The sequence below is a fragment of the Scaptodrosophila lebanonensis genome, unplaced genomic scaffold (genome assembly GCF_003285725.1).
Source record: "Scaptodrosophila lebanonensis strain 11010-0011.00,11010-0021.00 unplaced genomic scaffold, SlebRS2 tig00000085-arrow-pilon, whole genome shotgun sequence".
NCBI classification, from domain to species: domain Eukaryota; kingdom Metazoa; phylum Arthropoda; class Insecta; order Diptera; family Drosophilidae; genus Scaptodrosophila; species Scaptodrosophila lebanonensis.
Genome location: NW_022060564.1, coordinates 2496248 through 2523432, shown reverse-complemented (window position 1 = coordinate 2523432; position 27185 = coordinate 2496248). Strand labels below are relative to the sequence as shown.

Genomic DNA, 27185 nt, shown 5'->3' with positions numbered 1-27185 from the left:
AGGAGAAAAGCTCAACTAAAAACGCCAAACGCCAAAAATAAAAAAGTTAAAACGCGCAAAAGGTAGAAATATATTTTGCGACAAAGTTGAAGACCTTTGCTGTGGGGAGGGGTGTGTAGGGGAGGGCTCAATTGTGCAACTTGCCAGTCGCTGGCAGTTGAAATAACATGAGCAATTTTAGAAAAGCGACAAAACGTCGAATGAAAGATAAATAAAGCGCCAGTTGCCAGGCGGGGCAAATAAAATGTTGGGAAAAAGGCGAAAAGCGGAAGAAAAAAAGCGCGAGCTATAAATCAAGGCACGGGCGGACAGCGGGTATTCAGTAAAAAAGGGTAACACAGGGATTGCACAGTGGTCTGACTAGTGTGAGTTTTATAAGAAGTTTTCGTCTCAGTATGCATTAAAATTATTGGCCAGTCAATAGTCAAAAAGTTAGACTCGTTTGTTTATTTGTTTGTTTGTATAATAAACAGAAAAAGTGGAAGACCTTATTACTTTGTCATCAGCTTGGCGGTCTATCTGTATGATTTGTAGAAAGAGCCCCTGAACTTAATAAGCAGTTATTTGATAGTTCAAGAACCCTTTTCGTAGAAATCGTGCATAAAAGAAACCCTTTTTCTTAATACAAAATAGTTCAGCCTGCAAAGATTAGACAGTAGTTAAAGAAATTGTAACTAACACTTCGCATAAGCTATAACTATTTAACATTAATAAGTTTCTAGCTAATAGTTTTGTTTATGAAGAAAGAGCATTCTTCTGGACTCAAAAAGTAAAACGAAATTAAATAATTAATTAAATAATCAATTAAGTAATTAATTAAATAAATTAAATAATAATAATAATAAAACTATACATAAGTCTAGAGCTTTCATTCGAAAACGTCACAACTTTTTAAAATGAAAATTTGAAAAATTTTTATTTGTATTTTAAATTATTATTCATGATATTTGGGTTCGAAATTGATGCCAAGAAATCCTAGTAAATCTTTCTGGGATTTAAGAACAATTGCCAATATAAATTAAACTTAATTCAAACAAATTCAAAAATGGAAACAGGCCTTTCAGTTAGATACGATTTCATTTAGTTAAACATTTCAAGGTATTTTATTTATGTATGCTTATAAAAAGCTTTGCCAACTAAAAATAAACAATAAATTCAATTTAAAAGTGCACATAACAAATATATTTTTAACATTTAGTCTAAATCTAAATTATTATAAAAATAAATAAATAAACAAATGCGCTTCAAGGTATGTTTGTAGCTACAATTTTCTTCACTCTGTACCACTGTGCACTGTGGGTTAGATGTATCTATTACAGGTTTGCTGCATGGGTGTGCCCCTCCCTCTATATGTGTGTGTGTGTGTGTGTGTGTCTGTGTCAGTGTGAGTGTGAATTTGTGCAGCTGCATTCAGCGTGTTGGTAAGTTTTTTATTTCATTTTTGCACAAGAAATGTATTTATTTTTGTTTTTGAAAAATTGTTGCCGCTTAAATGCTAAAAAATTGATTTTGATTCTGCATATATTGGTTTTCTGTTTTCTAGCCCAGCTACTTGTCCACCTGGGCCGGTTCCATGGTGTACATGTCTCGCAGCAGACGAGCAATGGGCACATTGCCAATGGTCTCCTTGAAGAAGAGCGCCTCGATCGTTGAGGCACGAATGGTGCGCAGCGAGGGAAGCAACAACAGGAGGCGTCCGAAGCGGGTGGCCTGCCGCGGATAACGCAAACGCACATGATCCGAGAGTATGCATTGAGCCTGATCCTGCAGCATTTCCACCGGCTGCACATCGCACAGACCCGCCGTTTCGGGCGCGAACAGGGCAATGGCCTTCATGCAGCCCACCTCGCTGCCATCGGGCGCGATTTGACGGAAGCGGCAGAGTATCTCCTGTATGGTCTTCATTTCCGTCTGTGTGGCCTCGTCCTGCAGCACGCGCTCCTTGATGAGTGGCGATTCGAGGATGGGCGTCAAGTCAAGCGGTATGGTCCACTGTGCCAAATTTAAAAGGAAAAGCTCCTTCCAGGACTCCTGCAATGCATAAGTAGAGTGAAGGCGCTGTGGTTAGCTTAAATGTTTAAATAACTTAAAATAATATACTAAATTAATTATTATTATCAATTAAATGAATTATAAAGATGTAGCATTAACTGTTCAAAGCTTTAAATGATAATAAAATTGAAGCCATAATAAAATTCAGATTGAAAATGATGTGAGGAATAAGCAATAATGCAATAAAATACACTATTAATTAATAATATTTAATTAATTAGTTTTATAAATATGTTTTAGGAAAAGGATTAGGGTTTAAAACAAAAAAAAACAGCAAGGGCGGCTTTAGGTTTTAATTAATAATTGGTTTACTAAAATATTATTTCATAAATAATCCTTAAAACAAGTGATAGAAATATATAAATAAAAAACAAACATATACATTAATTTTATGAAGTAAGTAAACATACAATTATTGGAACTTATTTGTGTTAAAACTATAGATTCGGATTTCCGTAAGCTGAACTCTGTTATATTGCTACTGTTGCCTTGTCCTTATATTAAACGATTTGCGTGTTTAGTTTTAACCATATTTTTGTGTATTTCTGTGAGTTTTTGAAATTATAAAACCGACTTATTTCGAATTGCAATGTAAGGAATGAAGTAGAGTCTATGATAAAACTAGTATACCTTTTTGACCTTTTGGGTACAGAACATAATATATGTAAAATTATGTAAATGACAGCAAAATTTAGTAAGTAGAATGGAATTCGAGAAATATATGCTCAACAAAAAAGGCCGAAAATATAAATTTATTGATTCAATCTTTAGTTAAAATTTAAACATATTTAAATAAACCTATTTCAAACAGTTTCTATAGAAGTTTATTTATAATTTGCGCAAATTTTTGTTTAAGTGATAATTAAAAATGTTAAAATGTATGTAAAACCCAAAAAAGTGAAAGTGTTTTCGAAAAATGCTGCATCGGTCCAATGGCATTAGCTGGATTGGAATATTATCAGCAGAAAAGGTGATAATCGTAATAATTTGTAATTTACGTAAATTTTACTCAATATTTGTTTTGAAAAAGTTAAAATGAATGTTGTATGTGAAACCCGAAAAAATGAAAGAAACTTTTGGGAAAATTATCAGCAAAAAAGGTGATAATCGTAGTAATTTATTTTGAAAAAGTTAAAATGAATTTGAAACCCGAAAAAGTGAGAGTGTTTTCGAAAATTTCTGCATCGGTCCAATGGCATTAGCTCGATGGGAAAACTATCAGCAGAAAAGGTGATAATCGTACTAATTTATTTTGAAAAAGTTAAAATGAATGTGAAACCCAAAAAAGTGAAAGTGTTTTCCAAAAATGCTGCATCGGTCCAATGGCATTAGCTCGATGGGAAAACTATGAGCAGAAAACGTATTAAGTAGGTAAGAAAAGGTTGTTTAAGTCAATTTTCATTGCCAAGGTGTTTGGAAACTAAATCATCGACTAGAAGTTGCAATTAGCCAATACTTTGATATTAGGTTGGGCGTTTAATTAAATAATATCGTTTTGAGAAAATCGTAATTCCAAACTGGAGTGTAAACATAAAAGCAAGACATCTGTCTGCAGATATGGATTGCTGGAAGCCTCAACTCACCTGCAGCAGCAAATGTTGATCGTTCTTGGATAGCGTCTGGAATGGCATTAGGCACTTAACCCAACGCACGGCCATGAAGAGCAGACGAGCCGTGGTCTCCTGCAGCATTTCCCAGGACAGAAGGCGCGAGTCCACGCCCACCATATGCTGGGATAGGGGTGTGGGGAAGAGCAGCGTATTATGCTGCACCTGGTATTGTATCAGCTCCTGGCACTTGTCCGGACTGAGCAATAGTTCGAGGAAGCCGTTCTGACGTGCCGAATAGAGGGCTGCGGCGTGGTTGGGGGGCGTGGCAGTGTTGCTTCCTCCCGTTGGCAGTGGCGGTGGTGTGGGGGTTGTGGGCGTCGGCGAGCTCGATGCATAACTAAGTTGCTTGAGATTGTTGTTGTAGTTGCTACTATTATTATTGTTGTTGTTGTTGTTGTTGTTGTTATTGCAGCTTAGGTGGCTATTATTGTGGATGTTGTTGTTGTTGTTGTTGACATGTATGCTGTGCATTAGCAGAGCTGCATTGCTTGGCGGCGTCGCTGCCACGGCTAAGGCTGTGGAGACATTCCCATGATGACTGCCCTCGCTCAGGCTATGGCCGGAAGCTGAGGGATTGGGCTGGGGCGAGGTGGACGAAGCGGCCAGGCTTTGTGTGTCTGTAATCGTGGGTGTTGGCGAGACGCTGCCCGCTGTGAGCGGCGGCGAGGCAGAGGGCGAGGGCGTCTCTGTTTCCACATTGACGCGCGGACTCTCGCTGCCCAGACTGAGGCCAATGCTGGAGATGGATTGTATGGAGTTTGTGGGCGAGGGCGAGGAGTAGTTGTTGTTGTTGTTGTTGTTATTATTGTGGCTGTGATTGTGGCTAGGCGGTGGTGCATATGGCGTGGCAGTGGAAACGACGGCGGCCACCGCTGTGGCAGTGGCAGCAGCAGCCGCCTTGCTGGCCGCCTCCGCAATGAGATTGTGATGCAGCAGATGCTGTGGAAAGGTGAGGGCAGCGGCGCTGCTGTTGGCAACAGCGGTGGCGCCGCCATTTTGCAGACTGGCGTGCGGCGCGAGCGCATGTCCCGATGGATGATGAAAGGCCGTGGCATGTGGCGTCTGGGGCGTCTGTTGTCCCGACTGCTGCAGCTGCTGCGGATGCTGCGGCGGATGGTGGTGCGTATGATGGTGTGGGTTCGGCAAATGGAAGCCGGGCGCCGGCGGATGCGTGGAAATGTGCTGCGTGTAGTTAAATGAGGCTGAGACATTGGTGACCAGCGAGACTGGCAAGTGGGTGGCATGGTGATGATGCAGACCGGCGGCTGCAGCTGCCGCGGCTGCTGCATGATGGGCGGCCGCCGCATGGTGGTGATGATGATGGTGATGCGCCGCGGCTGCAGCGGCAGCTGCATGATGATGATGGTGGTGGTGATGCAGTTGGGGATGCAGCTTTGGCTTTCGAGGACCGCGCTCGTGCTGCACAGCTGGTGAAGCGTCAAGTGAGAAAAGTAGAAAGAAAATACCCAAAAAAAGATTACATTTGATATGAATAATAATTGTATAATAATAATAATAATATTTCTAGGCAGTGCTTTTATTATAGATATTAAAAACAGCAAAAAAACTCCCTATTTGACTGTTTTGTTAGCCTGCTTAACTCTTCATTTAGTCCGAGTCGTTGAAGATTATTTTTATAGTTTTCATACTCTATATATATATATCTCAGAAAGATTTTTTGAATCCCAACAATTGTCCACACAAATAAGTATTTTACTGAATAAAGCTTGGGAGGCACGCGAATATTGTTGATAGAAAAAGCTTACTACAAATCTTGTATTAAATGAAAATATATTGTAAATAAAATGTTTTATTCAAATGAAGTAGGAAAGTTTTCTGTATAAATTGTATTTAGTAAGAGCTGTTTATGTAGGAACTAAATCTGGACTCAGTCTTATCTTACAGACTTTTTTTAAGCAAATAAGTGCGAAGCAAGAAAGCCAGAATTTTAAAAGTAATGCTTAGCACATAATTCGGAGAAGCCATTATTGCTCTTGTCTGCGTGTCTGACCGTAGAATAAGGCTACTGATTTGGGTTTGTTTGTAAATAGTGCAATGATTTACTAAATCGGCTAAGAGACTAAGGGAATGCAAAATGTCTGATCGTAGAATAATGCTCCTGGTGTTGGTTTAATTGTTTATAGTGCAATGATTTACTAAAGAGAGAGATGCTAAGAGATGCAATCAATTTTATTACTTTAATTTAAGTTTGTCAAGTATTTATCTGCTTCATATTAAACTTTTCTACATGCTTCTCTGCATCATCTTTTAATTCTCCCACTCAATATTTGCCAGATCTAAGTCCAACACTATCAGTAATTTGCTAATCTTAGCAACAATACAGATTATTGCTTCGCATTTTGTAAATAAATATTATTTTATTCACTATATTAGATTATTATTTATTAGACCTAATAAAGATTACATTCGTTGTTGATTTCAGAAATAAAATCAACAAATATATGTTGGGCATATGCAAAAATGTTTTGTGTATTATTTAAAAGCTTATTCTTGAAGCCAATTATGTTGAGTTGTATTATTTGCAATTCTTTTCATTTTCATTATATTTATAAAACATTTATTAATATTATATGTCTTTAAATTATAAAGCATTTGCAAAATGTAATGTAAATGTAATATCTATAGTCTTATGTTTGCACCCAATTCCCTTGATATTGATTATATGTTAATAAATCTCATATATGCTTATTAATATATTTTTTAATATATTTAAAGTATATGCAAACATGTTTTATGTAATACCTATAGCCAATTCTTTTAATTTTTATTCTTTCTATTTTTTTATTTTTTTATTTTCATTAGATTTTTATATATTTCGTATATAAGTATATATTTATTAATATATTTATAGCATATGCATAAATGTTTGTCTAATATCTACAGTCTTATGTTTGCAGCCAATTTTCTTGATTTTTCGCTGATTTTGCATTTTCAGCCTGCCTGCTCGTATGTTTGATTGCTCGTTTGTTTGTTTGTCTGTTTGTCTGTCTGTTTGGCTGTCAACTGCCTCTACCATCTGGGGAACGCTTTCGCCAAATGCTTGGCATGAAAGCAGTTCAAGTGTGTAATTGCGTTAATTTGCTTTTAAGTAGTTAAATAAATAAAGTTAATTTGAGAGCCAAATACTTTGCATAGCTTTGCTTCTTTCTCTCTTTTATTTTTGGAAAGTTTTGCCTGATTTGTGAACCCTTCGCAGTTGAGCATTGCTTTGAAGTGAAAGTGCGAGCAACTTTTGAGATAATTTGGCCTTTCAGCAGTTGTTTGGCAATTGTTGCCTTATCTGTTTGTCGATTTCACGCTACACGTAGCCAAACAAATACGACTATCTTGGATGATGATGCTACGTCTGCCTTTTTGCTCAATAGCTTCTTAAGCACACATAATAAACCGATTATTAAAATGCGTAGCATACATAGATACATTCATACATTCTCGCAGATACTCCACGCACAGGCAGTCGTGAGAATTGTTGCACATGCTGTGTATCCTTGAGTGTGTGCCTCTGTCTATATATTCATATATACATATACATATGTATGTGTACACATAGAAGTTGCTGTCATGACTTTTATTTGTTTGTAATTAAATGTATCTATAGCTGTCGTGTGTGCATAACTTGTATCTTTGGCGCATGACTCAGCGCCAAAGGGGTGACATTTTAATCCGCAACTAATCGCATATGTGTATCGCCTCCCACCCTGCAGCCCTCTCACCCCACGCCTCGATGTCCTTTGCGCTTCCTGGCAAGTGTAAAATGATTGCAGCCTCTTGAAAGGCAACTCTTGAAACTAAGACTTAAAAGTCGTTCATGCAGTGAGAAAAATCTTGAAACTTACATATGTCATTTAAAATCGATTTGCATAAATAAATTAACAGATTTATTTGAGTTATTGTGATAATAACAATGAAATGAATGCGGAAAAGAATAAACAAATATCTTTAAAAAACATAAATAATTGAAAACAAATCTCCACAAATTGATTACTTCTTTGTTATTAGATTTTTACTTTTTAATTCAAATTTGATTCGAGTTTTTTGTTTAATGTTAATTTCACTCAAGTATCAATTTTCTGAAATTTTGGATGCAATTGTTTTTATTTGACTTTACTACTAATTATGCAAAATAGAACAATTTTTTAATCGGTTCATCTTTTTAAATATTTGTTTTGAAGTCAATTCATTATACGATGAACATAAACAAGAGGATAGAAAGACTGTTTCTTCAATAGAAGAAATCGTTGTTTTTTATGCTTTTTTTTTCAAAAGTATAGACATTTTTTACATGATACATTTACAGCTAATTGTTCAGTTTATTTTTTAAGAAACACCAATCTAGGTGTTAAAATGTAGAATCTAAGTAGCGTATTTAATAACATTGCTATTTTAATAAGATCTAAGCTTTAGGCAAACATCAAAGTTTAATTTGGCTTATTTAAAATATATATTTGCTTTAAAAGCTTTCTAGTTATGCGAGCACTTTAGTGAATAGCTTCCCTTTACATAAAATTTCAGACTAGGAAATCAAATTTGTAACCAAATTTGAAGCGTTTTTTTTTTGCAGTGTCTGAACAACGTCTGCTGGGAATGCAATCAGAAAAGTTTCTCTGCTTTCGCATTTAGCCAACAAACAAAGAAAAAGTCTCAAAGCTTTCAAAAGATCACAAATTTCAATTAAAGCTGGCAAGCAAAAATAAAAAATTGTCAAACTCATCAAATTTTTATGCTGCGGGTTAAGCGGCGACGTCTTCAGCAAATCAGCGCAAAAAGATGCCGTCAGCCACTTTTGGTGACAATTTTTTTTCAAGAGACTTAAAAATGTGGTCTGCCGCCCTCCCCTCAGCACTCTTCCAAAACAAAAAGGCGGCAAATTCGTAACCCTTGCACGCGCCTCTGTCTAAGTTTGCCTTCACACCAACCGCCCAACCACCCAACCACCCAACCACCCAACCACCTCCCACCACCCAACCCTTTGCGCAAACAAAGAAACGTGTGAAAAAGGCAAAAAATTAAAGGCACAAGCAAAATTAACAATTTTTGGTTCACTTTTTCCTTCTTTCCTGTTTGGCTAAGTCTTGTGCTGCGCTTTTTATAACTTTTGCCGGAATTATATGAGCGACGCCATTTTGTTTTTCGCGCGCGCAAAAGTTACGACAAAGAAAATGGAAAAGCAAGTGGCGAAACACCCAAAGTTGATTTGCTTGCTGAAAAGTTATTGTGGAAAATGCAAAAGTCGTGTTGGCTGTAAAGGAGCCCCGACTCGCGGCTATTTCACTTCTTTAGGCCTTCATGCGGTTTCCAGTGCTGGTGGAATATGACAAAAGTGGTATTAAGATACTATGCGGGAGCTATCGATTGAAAATATGGTTGAAAAGTTTCAAGTAAGCCCAGAAGGTTAATTGGAGTTCATAACTAAAGGAAGATTTTTGAAGAAGTTTCACAGAATTAATGAATTAAAATAGCAAATTGTCATTGAAGTGTGTGAATATATATTCGGTGATAAGTATAAAAAGCATCAAACGAATCTAAAATATTGGTGGAATTTAGAAAAAATATATTTTTTGTATCTATTCGATTTGAATGAAGAAGAATTTGTAGGAAAAAACAGTTTAAAATGTTATAATTATTTAAAGCTAGGTAGGGATCATAGCAAAAAGCGTACTTTTTAGCATAAATCAGTGTTAGTATAAAACGAAAGCACTTAAAAGAGTAAATAGGTAGTGGTTAAGTTGAATATGAGAAAACAAGTTGATATAGCAATGTCCATTTGTCCGTCCGCCTGTCTGTTTGTCTGTATGAACGCAAGTATCTCGGAGTGTATTAGGGCTAGAATAACATAACTTTTTCGATGAACCCGTTCACCCTTTTCAATTTTGCCCGTGGGCTTATACTATTGTTTAATATACTTAATAATATTTATTTATTTATAAGCAATTTCCAATTATTTTAATAGAATTAGTTATGAAATAGATTTTTTACTTATTGTATTATATTATTGTTTATTTTAATAAATTGTAATTTAAAAAGCCTAATGAAAAGTCAAAACTAACAAGTATTTATTTACTTGTATTTATTTTAGTGTTCAGAGAATTTTAAACCTTTTACCAAAAATGATTTCGGCTTCTGCCAGAGATAGGGTAATCCTGACTTAAAGGATACTTCGTTGATTTTGGAAAATCAAACGCTATTGGTTTCATACTTTCTTTGATTTTATAATTAGATTTGGAGTTTTAAAATACTGTTTAATTTTTGCTAAAAGTTAAAAGCAATTTTGAATTTAAGAATATGGTAAAATTTTAAAAAGTTAAATGTAGAGAAGTATCAATGAAATTCGGATTTAAAATCTATTATGCTATAGATAATAAAGCAAACTTATTTTTAGTGTTAAAATGCATTTCGAAAAGTTGAAACACTTTTATCAAAGTTTATTTTATAAACAACAAGCGGAATCTTCTACAATATTGAGTTCATAATTGTTTACAAAACAAAAACTAAAACATTAAGAAGACGTCGGCTCAGTATAAAATTTCTTTTGCATAACATTTTAATGAATCTGCTTCTCAGTCTGTGACTTTGACTGAGACAGCTCTGACCTTGTATTGTAATATATCCATTAGCCAGCTATAGGCCACTATCTATTCCAGCTATAACCATTCTGGCAGCATCTGTATAGACTCCCAAGCACTTCATAAGCTGTGCACCAGAAAGTTACACAAAAAAAAGGAGAGAAAAATTACAATTCACAAATCTAATTAGCAACTCATTACGGGCTGCTCCGTTACGCGGCAGCAATAAAAACACAAGGCTAAAGAAACACAAAAACATATTGACCGATTTGCTGAAGCTAATCAATTAATTAGGGTGGGAAGTGTCCGGTCGGCCAGCCAGGCGAGCAAAGGAAGAACCAGGACGAGAAGGAGAGAGTTAGAGAGTGAGAGAACAAAACGCGCTGAAAAGGCCAGCATAGCAAAACAAGAATGCTGAGATGGAGGCACGCATGGAAGCGGAAACAATTATGTCACGGAGAGCGAAGAGCCCAAGGGCTTAAGGGAGGGGCAAGTTGGCAAGAGAGGGTCAGGTTAGGGCAGGGCCGCCGCTACTGGCAGCAAAAATGTCAGAATGCCAGCCAGAGAAATGCGGTAGAGAAATTAATGATAAGTGGCAGAGGCAAGAGAGTCCAGCTGCCACGTTTCCCATCAACGGCGACTTCACGACCGACGCACGCAAAAATTGAATAAAAGATCGCCGTGTCAGTGGCTGCTGAGTGGAATGTGAATGAGTGGGCGTTGATGTTGGTCCTGGTGTGGGTAAGGGTGTGGGTGTGGATGAGGGTGTGGGTGTGGGTGGATGGCCGTGTTTGCCTGTAAGCTGAAAAGCGCTTCTCTTCTCTACCAACTTTACAGGCCAATCAGCCATTCAATTGCCTCTAAACTCCAGCCCGCACCAACCAACAAAAAAAAAAAAAAAAAAAAAAATCGAAATAAACAAATCGCAAACGTAATGAGTGGATGTTCGTCAAGGTTGTGATATGGGTTTGAGATAATAAAATTTACGACAAGATAAAAGCTGTTATGTTGAGGGCAAATTAAAAGTAAATAAGGCGACGTTGCAAAAATGTTGAGCCCCGAAAAAATATAAACCGTGAAATTGGGAAAACACTTGAAGTGATTCGTTGCGGCTTGCGTGTAATGAGGGGGGAAGGGTCCGCTCATCTGATGTCCTACGGGGTGGGTGGCTGATTGTGCAGCTGACGGTTGGCTTAGCAACTGCAAAGTGTATAATAGTTATAAAGCCCATTACTAATAGCACACACACACACCCATAACACACACTGCTACAGTTGTTAAGTCAGGTAGCATTAGATACTATAAAACGATAAGTTATAGTTCGAGCGGAAGATTACAATTTGAAGCGTATTGGAGGGTTATCTCAAGGTGCATTCTATTCCCTTTGGCTCTGAAATTGCTCTTTATTTATTTAAATTTAATGAATTGGAAAACGAATTAAGGGGAGTATCTTTAAATAAAAGAAATTATGAAGTTAATGAACAAAATATTTTGCCGCTTTTTCGGCAATGAATTTAAACTAGAAAGCGTATGAAATCATACTCAAATATAGTTTATTGCAAGTCTATTATTTTAAATAGATATCAACAAATATTGGGTAAAAGATAACAGCCCTAGTACTAAGAACACTCTTCCTTTTGGAAGACATGTAGGGAAATGTCTTTAATAAAGTATTTAAAAGCAATGCTCAGTTATGTTTTAGATATTACAAAACGATTAATAAGAATATAAAATTATAATTAATAATTTAAGAATAACCTAATTAATACCTAATAACTATCAATATTGTATGTAAAAAGTATTTAAGTTTTTATAAAAATTATAACGCTTGTAGTTAGGGAAAATAGTTTTTTCAGATTCCAGTTAAATGAGAACTGACTTGATGGCTTTATAAATTATAATGCTTGTAGTTAAGGAAAATATTTTTTCATATTGCAGTTAAATGAGAACTGACTTGATAGCTTTATAAATTTCATTAGATTTGGATTATTATAATATTGCCCTTTTTTAAAAGCAGCTATATTTTCAGTCTCAAAACTTCATTCAGCTTATTATGATGGTGAAGTGATTAATAATACACATAATAATAATAAAAGAAATCAAATTTCTTCAAATTAAGTTTTCCAAAATAATATGCCAGGTTTTGATGTACTTTTTTGTTCATAACGCAACTTAAGGCAGATAGAAGCATCTGAGATTATCAAAAGTAGACTAAAAATCAGTTGAAAAAGGCATAGAAAAATTTCAGTACTTTAAAATTGTATTTCTAATAAAAAGAACAGCTTTTAAGACTCTGCGATGTTTCAACAACATTTTCTACTAGAGAACTCGCCCAACTTGTTTAGCAATTGAAGTTCAGGGTAAAATGTAAGCCATTTATCAAAATGTTGTTTTAAAAACACAAATAAAATTTAGCATTGATCAAATAAGACCTACAGGTACGAGTACTTTATAGAGCTCAACGAGTTCCCCGAAAATACAAAGCACTGACTACCTTAGCTTTAGCGCTTCTTGAAAATTGAAAAGTTTACAAGCTATTAACAAACAAAGTGCTCTTTGAAAATCAACTCAGGAGGCAGACTGCAGCGCCGATACGGAATAACAAACAGAACAACAAAAGCAACTAAGGCAAGAAAAACATTTGTAGTCACCACAGTCTTGTCAAAATCAGCCAACTGTAAATTTAATGAAAAAGGATGTCAGATGAAAATTGCTTTTGTTCTTCTTCGTTTGCCTGCTGCTGTTCTTGTTGTTATTATTGTAGCTCTTTGGTGGCAAGGTACTCGTAGTGTTGCAAATATAAACATGGACTTTGTCGCAGCATACTTTCGGGCAGTTAAGCCTTTTGTCAGCAGACTCTGCGTGCCCTTGCTGTTTGTTGTTGTCTGATTTTCTAGCTAACCAAAGGCTGCGAATCGTCTTACCAAAAATTCCCGAGACGACTTTTTGGCGCTTATCGAAGGCAGGCAAGGCGCCTGTTAATTTTGCAACTACTTTAAATGTCAGATTTCAAAGTATTGATTTTGTGTGTGTGTCGGCACTTAGTATATCCATAACCATGTGTATATTGTATTTTTTTTTTTGTTGCAGCTTTTAAGCCCCTCGCCTGTCACTTGTCGTTGCCTCGTTCGTGCAGCCTCGCATGTAAAATTACGTATACGCATTTAATTTACACATGACTGACGGGCACAAAAGCCATACATGCCAACGCACGCACATCTTCACACTCACACACACATACACTACACGTAAATATATATATGTAAATAGGCTTTAATATCAGTGATGCCGATTTAGCCTTTCGACAGTTTATAGCTTTATTTATCAATCAGTCAGTTCAATAACAAACTAACCTTTCATTCAATCAAGCAATTATGTAAACTGTAGTTAAACTGCTCGTAAGAAGAGTCCCAAATAATGTCCAAGCAAACTCTATCTGCTTTCGGTTTTCTGATTCAAATGAATCGTTTAGAATTAAAATTAACAACTATTATTCAGTGTTTGTTCTAAAAATGTGTATTTGGAGTTCATGTTCATTTATTTATATATTTAAAGATGTTATTAATAAAATAATTAAAGAAATTAAAACAGGTATTGGTAATATAAATGGTGCTACAATTTTAAATAACTATGATCATACTTTGTCTAATGAAATGAATGTGTACGACAAAATATAACTTCTTATTTATGAATGTAATAGAACAGATAATTCGTATAATCTTAAACATCCAGATTATTTATTACATGGAAAATGAGTTATGGATTACAATTATTAAAATGGAAAGACTATATTATGTTTATTATACAAGCAGAGAAATATGAAGTACAAACATAATTGAAGAATAGCATGTCCTCTGATGCTGCCAAACTCTGAATACACATATCTAGCTTTTTCCTACTGCACTTAAAATGGACATCGCTGTTGTTGACTGTTGCAGTGTTGGCATCATGCACTTGTGTGTGTGTGTGTGTGTGTGGGAGTGTGTACTTAATTGACATTATAGCCTACTACGATATGTGCATACATTTTGCACCACCCTGACGCCCTGCCGCTCTGGACCTGGCCCGAAACCTGGACCTGCGCCTTTGCCTTTGCATTTGCCATGTGCCGTGTACCATGTGTGCCGAACGGCATGTAAATGTGCCTGGCTTGCATGTGTTATGACTCACACCAGCATTGCTTATGTGTGAGTGTGTGCGTGTGTGTGTGCATGAGTTTCAGTGACAAAAGTGTCAGTGTCAACATTAAAAGCGGATTTAAAATCACTCATTCACTCATGACAGTCACACCCAGGGCCTGACAGAGTCAGAGGCGTAAAAGCCTTTGGTCCTCCAACCCTCAACACAACCTCCATAGCCTCCATTGCCTATGCAGGCGAATGTAGTATGTGGCAGTGTGTGTGTGTGTGTGTGTGCAAAATGCAATATGATGTTGTTGTAAGTATTCAAAGTGGCAAAGTTAAGGCTATACATAAACAGGTATGGTGGGAAAGGTGAACCAGTATAGTATAGTATAGCATAGTATGTACAAATGCCACCAAGCTATCCGAATTTAATTAAGTGTCAATACAGGGAAAGATGGCATGATTATGGATTTATATACATAGCTAGTAATGGACTAGTCTAATCTCGCTTCAGAATTGAAAGGGAGCTAAGTCGTATATTCAAATACACAATATTCTTAGTTTAATATTTCTGAAAACATATACATACGTTACAAAATATATAATTATCTAAAACTGGATTGGGACATTTTAATGGAAACTCAGTTCTAAAACAGTATCGAAAATGACAAAATTTTACAAAATAGTGCATCACTTTAGAGTGGATGACGCATAAGGCTTTTAAATAAATGTTTGTGTAAAGCTATCGGCATTTCAACCTTTTCATCTAGGTTTTTATATTTCCATTTCGATTCGAAATCGTTTTTTTTATTTACTGCAATCGCACTTTACAAAATTCAGTGTTAATATATTATATTTATAAGTCTTCGTCAAACAAATATGCAACAAACGCCACATATAAATCAAATGCATTATTAAAATAACCCGAAATTATTTAAAAATATGAATATAAGAGTGCTCCAAAATATTTCTATGTTTTCTTATGCATACATGTGTAAACATTTTTATGCTATTATACTTTTATAAGAGTTCCTTTCAGCAAATGTGCGTACATTTCTATGTACGAATAAAATAATTTATTAATTAATATTAATGCTTACTTTCACACACACTATAATAAGATTGAGGTGATTTTTAAAATTGTTATATTATGCACAAAACACTTTTAAAATCATACTAACAGAAAAAATGATCAAAAAATTTTGGCGCCCCCTGAAACACACATACTTTCGGTTTCCAAAAATGCAGTTTCATAAACAACTGCATCATTAGACAGTTATTTAAAATTGTAAATGGAAGCATTTACTTAGTTATGAATTATGAAAAATAAATATGTATTTACTAATATTTTTGCGAATCTATAAAGACAACCGACACCGCGCTCAATAATGCAAACAGAACTAATCTCTTTGTCACTGCACAAATGCTCTCCCACTCTCTCTTTAAGGTGAAGCTGTCAGGAAGGAATAAATAAAAACAAAGCAAATCAACTTACAGCTACATATTTATGCTTTTTGATCTTTGCTTTCACTTCTTCATTCTCACAGAGAGCATTCTGCCGACAGCTGCAGAGTGACGCTTAGTTTTGCGCGCCTGTTGCACGCGTCGCGTCGCTCGTGGTTCGAATTGCCGAAAATTATTATAAATCGATTGGAATGTAAAAATATGAATATATATTTAAATATAAATTAAGTTATGCACGTGCATACGCAGTATGTATGTAAGTATTTAGTCGTATGCATAAAAGTGAGTGTTAAATGTGTAAAATAAGTGTTTATTTATTCGTAAATGCCGCGTGATTTATCTGCTGTGTATATGAATATGTTTGTGTGTGTACATGTAAGAGAGAGTAGATGTACAAACATATGAACATGCATATGTACGTCGCGTGAATGGTTTCAAACCAATTGCGCAGTGTTTAAATTTTTTTAAGTTTTTTTTAAGTGATTGCAAGTGTGTTTTAAATAAATAAAGGTTATAATAATTTGAAATATATAAAGGATCAACATTATAATAATAAATAAGTGTTTATCTATGCGTAATTGTCGTGTGATTTATCTGCTATGTATATGTTTGTGTGTGTACATGTAAGAGAGAGTATATGTACATATGTATGTACAACCATATGAAAATACATATGTATGTACGTCGTGTGAATGGTTTCAATCCAATTGCGCAGTCTCTAAATTTTTTTAAATTTTTTTTTAAGTGATTGAAAATGTGTTTTACATAAATAAAATTCAAAAGATCAACTATATTCTATATGTACATATGTATGTGTAAGTACGCACTTATTTATATTATTGAAATCCTTTATAATTATTTTGTATGGGCTTGGCCGGGTTTTTCGGCCGCAACATGAACTTAATATAATAATTAAAATGTTTACAAATGCTTAGCATTTTGAATTCTGTAATTTATACATGGCAGTACTATTATTAACTAACCACAATGAATTACTGCTCCATCTATATCTGATAAACCAGCTATAAGCCATAAATGTAGAGCTTTTTAAGTCCTTTTGGAAATATGCAAATTTAAGTTAACATACTTGCCATACATACATTATAAACAATTTTGAACAATTCAAATGTAATTGGTTGGTAATCAAAAATTATCAAAATATGTTTTATATCTTCAGTGGCTTAAGAAACGAATCGAATTAAAGAGAAGTGTGCGCGAGGGCTTCAAAAATTTAATTGTTTGAACGGGAAAATGCTACAATAACAAAAAAGCGAATATGAATAAAGATTGGTAAAAGGAAAAGTGTAATTAATGCTCCTGAACAAACGTTAAATATCATAGAATGCTACAGTTAAGCATACTACTCGTCCACTGTGCAATGCATTGAAATATATATTATTGGTCCATAGATTTGTCGACTTTGTGAATATTCTAAAAAGTAAGCTGTTCTTTATAGTCGGTTATATTTTAGGTACTTGAACTATGAATGATGTTATAAAATTATTGCTAATTAGCAGAATGATCTAAAAAAGCTCAATGTATTAATAAAAATGTAATTTTTGAGTTGAAAACACTATTATTAAATGTATACTTCGATTTTGTTCAAATTAATATCATAGCACTTGTAATATCCATAAAAGTGTTTAAATATTTTCTTAGTTGCAGTAATCAATAGATAGTTTTAGCTTAAAACGCCTACTTTGGATTATATATACAAATCTGATGAATTCCTTCTCATGCAGAGCTGTCATTTAATGATGAGGGTATTCTCTAGCAATCTAATTAAGGGTTTGCGGATTGGGTAGGATGTATAGCAGAAAAGTTACAGCGAAAAGAGTCGTCGAAAAGTTATTAGCGAAACCATTTAAACTACAGTACTACGCCCGCAAACTGTAGCATCAAGATCGCTCTTCTTCTTCTTTTTGCTTCTGCTAACGGCGCATATAACTCAGTGAAGGAAGTTTGTCTGGGTGCAGGGTATTTCACTGTCGGGCTTGCTCGACTGTATCGTTCTCTCTTGTTTTAAGACTGGTCTCGAGTCAAGCATACTTTCAACAACCCACAGCTATCTCTGCTATGATTTATGATTGATATTAAATTACCGTTTATAACATCTGCCCCGTATTATAGGCATCATTAGACATCACTTTTCAGCTCATCACGCACCAAGCAGATGTAAAGACTTTATACAGTCACACTCCCTCACTGTAAACTTCCAGCTAGCTCTCCGAAGCTTCTTTTTACCACGCCTTTATTCCGTCATCCATTGGATTTGAAAGAGCAACACAAATCACTCAAAATGAAAAATCCGCTTAAAATGCCGCACAAATATTTGTGAAGAAAAAGTAAGTGGAGGACTGTTTGGGAAGGGGGGTACAATTGCGTGTATCTGTCAACAAATAAGGTTGATGTCTCTCTGCCACTGATGGCGATAATGCTGAGGTTGATGATGACACTGAATACGCTGTGGGTCGGGGTCGACACGCTTGTATACAAATGCAAATACCATTAAATGTGACAAGTGGCAACATAATTTGTTAGCGCCTGAGAAGTAGATGGCGCACTCCGCTTTCTTTTTCTCATTTTTCCTTGTGTTACGCTCAAATATTAGCATATAAAGCGCAGTCAGGGGGAAGAGGGGCTTGAATGCTCCTGCCAATGCTTACAAGTATAATGGTGAGAATGAAAAGAATGTACGCTACTTGTCACAATACTTCCCATAATAACTTATTTGTCAGTTGGCATCAGTTGTAAATTGCGCCGTGGAAAGTGGCAGAGCATTGGAGGAACTATATTGTTTTAAGCAAATCTAAATATTTGCAGTTTTCTTTAACAGAAATTTGAGTATTTTTTTCTTGTTCGTATTTTTGAAAAAATGAATTCCAAGTGTTTTTGAAACATTAATAAATTGCAAATAAAGCTAAGTGAAGGTAGCTTTAGATATAAAAATACTGCTAATTCACAGATATTATATAAACTGGAATAGTTTTTGTTCATTTTGCATTTTTATTTCGCTATAATAATAATAAGGTATATTGAAAATAAAATAGAAGCTTGCCAAACTTGTGAAGACTGCACATATTAAATTAAATATGTTAAATAAAATGCTTGCCTTTTTTTATCAAAGAATCAAGAACTGCTAAGACAATCAATTTCATTGAGAATAATCGATTTTAAATGTTCACTAGCTATTTGGGCTAAGTACTTATTTTGAATATTTATAAAACTTTTGGCTAAACCTATTGCAGTCATACGTCATAAACCTTATGATGAACTACAAATTATGGTCAAATGACGGATTATTTTTACACGTTTTGGCAGACAACATTCAATTGTAACATATTCGATGAAAAGATTAATAACAATTAATAGCTAAACTGTACATTTCGTGCAACGAAAAAGTATTAGAAATTTAAAGAACACAAATTTAAAATTGTCATCTCCTAGAAAATGACTAACCGAATAGGTGTCTTTTGCTGGCGAGCTCTAAAATGCACAAACACATTTTTCCACAGATACAATATCCATCTGTGAAAAGTTGTTCTTTCCACACAGCGCCCAATGGTATGCTTTGGAATTTTTCTAATTAACTTTATTATAGCAGGAGGGGTGAGAAGGGAAGGCGCCAACAACATCAAATCATAGCAAACCAACATGGCAAAGGACAAGATACATAACTGTGAGCCAGAGAGGCGAAAATGGCCAACCACATGCTGTTACACAACACTGGAAAAGTTTATGTTGCCAAAACGTTAGACAAACGTGCCCTGAACGATTTTTGTGGCTTTTTTGCTTTTTGCTCTAAACAACAATAGCACTTTGCCAGGGACCCTTCAAAAAGGACAGCAAAAAAATATGGCAAGGAACTGTTGGAAAAGCGTGTTGCTGTTGCTAGTGGTGTGCGTGTGTGTGTGTGTGTGAAAATATTTAGTCGTATGTGTGTGTTTATTGTTTATTTACGGAAACCAGCCAAGAAAAACCCCAAAAAGGCAGCTAACATGCAGCTTGGCATGGCAGCTGTTTGAAGGCAAACTAAGAAAATGTACAAAGAAAAAGCCAGGCAGCCAGCCAGCCAGCCAGCCAGGACTCCCTCCCTCTCTGCATCCTGCCTGTCATGTTGTGTTTTGGTTTTGCCAGTTATGCTATTGTTGCCAGCACGTTGTGGCAGTAGCAGTAGTTGAAGTTGTTTTACGAGCTTACGGGGCGTAAACTAAACTGTATTATGGGATAGATGGCGGATATATGGCTTAGAAATTAGAATTGTCATAATTCAAGCTCGAACTATTTAGGTTAGCTAGAGAAGGCTTAGAATGGAACAATTTTCATATATTATTATTCTAGAATACGCGTAAATTTCTTATTTTTTTATTTTAGTATATTAATAAATTCTGTATATTATATTATAATATATTATTAATGTGCAGTAGAGATATATATTATTATGTTATAATTGTAGCTTAAAAAAGAAGAAAGCCTTTAAAAATAACTAAGCAATTAAGTCAATAAAGAAGAAAACTTAATTCACTTAAGAGCTTATTCCATAAAGTAGGAGCAGAAAGAAAAAAAGGAATTAGCAACCCTGTGGTGGGAAATTTTATTATCCGTGCGAATCAGACTAGAGAGCTGTTATTTTATTAATCACCTACATTGTTACAATTTAAGTAATAATTTAAAAAATTGATCACCTTCAGAGCAATTTTTCGCAGTTTCAAATTTAATGACATATTTCTGACAATGCATTTATTGAAAAATAAAAATCCACACTTTGCCTCATTATTAAAAATTCTGAAGTAGGTAGGTTACTATCATAAAGTCCTGCTTACATAGGTTTCCATATTGAATTTTTAGGAGCTTGTGGTCAGATTCTATCAGCAAGAATTCAATATAAAAGCAGCCACTTTATTTTAATAAGTATGTGATTAACGTAAAGCTCTATATGCTTATATAGCTATAGTAATGCAATTTTTACGACCTTGTGTTCAGATTCTGGGAGAAACAGTTCTCATTTAAAACAAACGCAGTCACTTTATTTCTAAAAAACTATATCCTTTAGTCAATCAGCCACCTTACAAATACAATAATTTGTAATCATTTAGAACAGCAGCCAAAATAAAAAGTTGTGTGGCTTTTTAAAGACAGTTGTCAGCATTTACAACAATTTTTTATGTTAGGTCCCATAGTACACTGGGCTGTTGGGGATATTCTTCACATGGCTCCGCCCTATAAGCTGCGACTAACTTTGCTTCCGCTTCATTTCAGAAATCTATTTGGTATCTTCCTTTTGGCTGAGGCTGGTTGGTTGGTTGGTTGGTTGGCATCATCATTTGATTGTCAATACATTTTAGTCGCATTCGCAGCGACAGGATAATGCATGTAATCCGCTATTAAGTGCACATTGTCAATCGTCCTCGACGAAGGCGATGCCAATGACGACAGCGACGACTACGTCGATGTCCTAACCCCCAAAAGGCGTACCGCTTGCGTGTGAGAAAATGTGCAGTATTTCTCACGCTGGGTTCTCTTCCTCCCCCGTACTGCTATTTAGGAGTGAAAAAGTGTGGTTGTTGTTGTGATGCTGTGCACTGAACCCCATCAATAGATAGCCGCCAAAGCAGCCGCTGCTGTTGTTGCTTTTGTTGCTGTTGTTATGTGTTTTTATGCTACATTTAATGTTGGCTTAAGAGCTTTAAAGCTAGCATTGTTGTTGCATAGTTGTGGGTCTATACATACGACTATATGTGCCTGTAATAGCGAGTGTGTGTGTGGACTGTGGCAGGACTCAAGGACATTTGCTTGGCAATAAAACTGAGCATGACATGCAAATCATGTCAGAAGATGATGGTGTCTTTCTATCTTCAATTGGATTAAGAGGAAATCGAAAATAATGGCATATTCTATTGCTATTATCATTATTTTATACGCATCACATCATTATCTAATAATGAATGAGCATGAAACAGAGAAAAATTGATGCAGCAAATGTCCTTAATTCGGACAGAGGGATAAGCAAATGTGAAAAGTAAATGCTTCGTTCAAATGGGAGCTGTATGGGATTTGTTTCCTATATATTGAAATGAACGATTGTCTGTACTACGGTTGATGGAAATTTGGAGAAGCCCGACATTTCTCACTATAAGCCGGGTATTAAAACTACAGAATATCGTTTTGAAAGGTGTATCGGACTAAGAACGCTTTACACGCTTTCTAGCGATGTTTAATAGCTTTCGTACACTGTTTATAGTGGGCAAGGAGGACAGTTTTTTCCCAATAGTTGTATTATCAATGCTAGATCGGGCACTCCTGGAATTTCTCCCGTAACGTCCACAAATTTCACGCAGCCAAGATAGCCTCCAGAGGATTTAATCGTATTTTAAAGAATCAATCAAAACTGCTGTATGCAGCTGTCTTCTCCTTTTGAAACTCCAACTTACCAATAGATTTATATAAAGTAGAATTAATAATTAAATGAAATAAATAATTAAATAAGACTAAACTCCTAGTTTAAACTGTATTTGTATTTTTCTATAATTTTAAGTTGTTGTAAATAATAACACTATAATTAAAGTTTTAAATTAAAATTAAAATAAAAAAAATCCGAAGAACTTAGCCAATTAGTCTGTATATATATTCTAAGAATAAAGAGCCTTTTAATAAATAATTTCAAGTGTGATCTGGAAAAGCTTTAAACTTATTTTATGTAACGTTGCTATTAAAAACGACATATTTAATTTTGTGCAAAAATCTAACAAATTTGTTATAAATATAATTTAAGTAATTTTTCCCAAAATCTATAGATAGCTTATTGTTATTTTCGCATTTTTTCAACCTTCCGTGTCAAGGAGCAGTGAAAACTGTTAGTCCCTTCTCATTTAAACTTCAACTTGCCTTCTAAAATGAAGGCAGCACTTTAGCGTTTGTGGTTCGAGAGCTGGGGTTGAATATTTTATAATCAGCTTAATGACAACTACAACAAGTACACAAGCAATTGCCAAAGTGTTGGTGTTGGTGTCGTTTTCGGAAAGACTTTTTACTCTCCAAATGCGTGGCGTCCCAAAAGCCCGCGGCATTTTGGTTTTGAATTTAATGTAATTTATGCCGCTGGCTTTGTTGCCCTTTCCCTTTTCCCGAGCAAATTCCCTGCATAATTAAATGAATTTGGCAAGTAAAACAAACCTTTACAGCTAGCAGAGATTGGAGTAATGGATAGATGGAGCTTCTTACACTTACCGTCCTTGTTCATGGCCGACTGAAAGCATTTGGCGAGCCGACAGGCACGGCACTGATTTCTATGTGTTTTGTCTACGGGACAGCGACCTTTGAGATCGCCGGTGGCTTTGCAGGTGTAAATGCGATTGCGATGTATGCTGCGCTTAAAAAAGCCAGAGCAACCTGTATGTAGAGTAACAGAGTGCGGCTTAATGGCTATAGGGTAGAGGTTTCGCCTGCAAGCACTTACCATCGCAACTATAGATGCCATAGTGTTTGCCCGAGCTGCGATCGCCGCACACCTTGCACGGAATGTCCAGCAGACGATCGCCAGCTGCAGTGAGATAATGAGCAGATTTAGCTTGGGTTATCATGGGTTGGAATGGGAAGATTTGAGGAATACGATTATGTTTAATTCAAAGGAGTGCATTGTCAAAATGTCAATGAGAAACAATTCTTGCCAACTTCGCAAAGTAATTCTTCAATAAAGTAATTCTACTTAAATTGAATTAATACTTATAAAACTATTTATTTAAAAGCAAACCTTTTTTGCGAGTCAGGGAAAACTAAAAAAAATACATACAAAAATCAATGAATTTTTGTTGTGAAAATCTCTTAAATCTTTATATACATTTGCCTAAAAGTTTATTGTGTATAGCGCTCCTAGATTACAGAATTGTTGCTGAATATTGGCAATATAGACTTCTCTTCTCTCTTAGGAAGTGCTAACTTTTCTGTTCCTTTTGGACCAACAATGGTTTATTTACTATTTATACACAATTGGCTATGCATTACAAAATCCTTGAAAGTTGAAATTTTAACGAAATATAAATAAATAATAAAGAAAGAAAATAAGTAAGCTGTTAGCAACAGATCTGTATACTTGTATGTTTACATCATAATAATATTCCTTATTTAATTGTTTCGATTACTCTCCTTTTCAATAGATTTAAAATAATAATCCAAAACATCAGACATGACCAATTATTCGATTAGATTGTGCAAATTCTATCACATATCCCTTAAATGGAATATAAATTTATAACCAAAAATGGCAAAAAATACACACAACTTGGGAATCGACATTACTAAGATAAATGTAATGTTGTGCTTCATTAATAGTTAAATTAAATGATTAAATGTTTATAAATTAATCAGAATATAGACACCTATTTAAAAAGATTTGTTTCGACAATGCGCTGAAATATATATTAGCGATCGTAAAAATGTGAAAAGATGGAAAGTTTCCAAATAAAGATAACTAAAAATACATTTCATTTCTTTGGAATAGACATTTTGAAGTAAAAGATATAGTTTTAAGAAATATGTATAATACCTAATCTCAAAATATAGACCTTTACTCTTAGTCGTGCTTGGCTCTAAATTCTACAAGTCTACGCGTTTATTTGGCGGCTTTTCTGAACGTGTTGGTTTTATTACCTAAAACTATCAATTTTAATTTGAATAAACGATTATGTATGCTCAAAATATTTTCATATATTTATCGTTTGGGACCTCCACGCTTTTAAAGAAATATCACTAAGTTATGGTATATTATTTATTAAACTTATTTTAACTTATATTTAATTCTATAATTTAAAGTTGTTGTTTGAACAAATTGAATTGACGCACAGAACGTAATTTAAAAGTAATTAAAATTAAGTAAAATATTAACAACAATTTTGGGAACAAATGGTTTGCTTTGAAATATAGTGCGCTAGGTAATAGTAATATAGCGATTATTGCTATTAGCTAATATTTTTATTATGCCAAAAACATACGCTTATATTCAGTTAAAAACACTGTAGAAAACATTGTAATCGAAAAGTTTGGTCAGAAATAATGCCAGCCCCTTTTCCAAGTTTCATTTGAGCGGTGTGTCAACTTTTTAAAGAAGCCCGAACAGACAGACACACACGCACAATATTTAACTTTTATTAAGAGCTAAGCCTGGCCTGAAGAGCCATTTCCAATTTACACCATAGCCCCCCCTGCCCGCTGCCCGGTATAAAGACATTGTGGACAAATACGGCGTGACACGCACGTTGGCTGCTTTGTGTGGCATACTTTGCGGCGTTGGCAGCTTGTTTGTCGTGGCTTTGCTTTCTGCCACTGCCACTGCCGAGTGCGTGTGCGTGTGTGTGTGTGTGTGCGCGTTTTCATGTGTGTGCCACACTGCTAACTTTGTGCAATTTTCACTTGCTAATCCCTAGCACACACACACACACACACAAATACACTTACGGACTCAGACTCTCATAAACAAAGACAAAGGCACGCTCCACAAATTAAGTTCAACACTTGGCACTTGTCAAAATAGAACGCCCTACTCTATGTTACGCCTTTTTTGCTCACCCTATCCATTTAATTATATATACATATACTCGTGTATGCCTCTGTGTGTGTGACATTTGACATATTGTGCCATGACGCCGTCGGCGCGTGTTGCCAATTTTCACACCCTGCGCATCTGCAATTGTCCGCATCGTGTTTAACACCACTCGAGTGTGCGCTACCCTTTTTTATTTGGGGTGTGCCGGTCAGCGCCCACCCCCAGGACCGCAGCAGCATCAGCAGCACGGTCCTTCACCCATTCGTCCACTTCAGCTGCAACAAAGCAGTCAAACTTTTGACGAACCTTTGCGATTTTTATTTATCTGCAACGGCGTTGTTTTCTTTTTTAAAATTTCTTGTTGATTTTGAATATTTTTGTTTATTTATGCTACAGAACTTTTTTTTCTTTTATTTTTTGTTAGCTTAGCAAGTTCCATAAACAGTTGACAGTGCCAGTACGTGAGTGAATGAGTATTTGGGTTGCCCTTAAACTATATGGCAATATGTTTTTGAACTGGTATGGAAATCTGAGCATGTTTTGATAAGTAAAGAAGCGGGCTAAAGAGTGGGCAGACGTGGGATTTATAAATTCTGAAGCGTGAGAATTTGTTGCCTGGGCAAGATTTATGATTGAATGTAGATTGGAAAACAATATATCCAATAATAATGAATCACATAGCAGCTATGCGGTTGAAAGCAAAATGCAAGAGCCAGCTTAACTCTATTTGAAGCAAATGCAGAAATAATGAGAAAAAACTAAATCCTATTGATATTGAAATTATTAGATTCGCCCCTGAAGCTAAGTCTAGCAACAAATAATTAGAATATTTAATTTAAAGTTTAAATGTTTAAAGAACAAACATATACTTTTTCTTTTAAGTTGTAAAGCATTTAAAATGTTCCCAATTATGTTGGAATAAATCATTTAATGTAACTAAAGTTGGAAATGAAAACAAAGCCTTAATCAAGTGCCAAAATTCTACATATAGTAGTTTGTTTTCGGAACGTACAGCTTAGAAACAGTTCTACAACATCAACCAAGTTTGAAGCTATATATTTATTTTTATAGTTTAACATTTCAGCTAAAATAGTCATATTGTGTTTAGCAAGACTTTTTGCCGCAAAAAACCGGTTTACGTTAAATTATTATGCTTTTTATTGCTTGATTCAAAGAATCGTAAGAAATCAATACAAATATCTTTTTTGTTCTAAGTGAAAACCCATATGAGTAGTTTACTTTTATATTTCACTTAACGAACTCCCTTTACAGCTAAGAACCAAATCAATATTCTATTTTTATTTATTTATTTACATTTCCCAAACAATTGCCAAAACTTGCAGTCGCTTTCTTAAATTATTAACAGGTTTCTTTTTCATTAAAATTAGAACGAATGTCAATTCCGTTATACTTTGTATTTCCTAAAATAAAAATTGTACTTTTCGCATTTTGTTTCTTGAAATTCCAATAATGTTTGCTTAAGCTCTGTGAAAAGTTATCTAGTCGAGTTAAAATTTCACAAAGGCGGAGACTGCAAAGCTTTTCTGACTCACTTTTCTCAAAGAAACTTGTAATCAACTGATTTTAAATGTTCTCTTCCGGTTAGAATTGTTGCTTGTCTTGCTTTGAAATTCCGTCGGTAAAATCCTTTAACGTTAGCTACCAATTTCTCACTCAACAACACCGCGTCACAAGAAACCTTCTTAGATATTCGAGAAGTATGTTGCAATTATTACCTGTTCCCATTTTCCGTTGATGGAAATATTTAAACCCTAAAGTATCCAGCGTGATATGTGGTTTTTGTCTAGAAAAG

At 35.1% G+C, this 27185-nt stretch overlaps 1 protein-coding gene across 1 annotated transcript; it reads right to left on the bottom strand.

Moving 5' to 3' along the window:
• Positions 1 to 1548: 1548 nt before the first annotated feature.
• LOC115626459 lies at positions 1549 to 27185 on the bottom strand. Its single transcript, XM_030521839.1, has 7 exons — positions 27109 to 27185; positions 23291 to 23374; positions 23062 to 23223; positions 4202 to 5089; positions 4132 to 4162; positions 3636 to 4074; positions 1549 to 2031 (listed from the first exon to the last, which is right to left on the bottom strand). The coding sequence occupies exons 1-7, from the start codon at positions 27116 to 27118 to the stop codon at positions 1549 to 1551; spliced, it is 2097 nt and encodes a 698-aa protein (XP_030377699.1). The 5' UTR covers positions 27119 to 27185.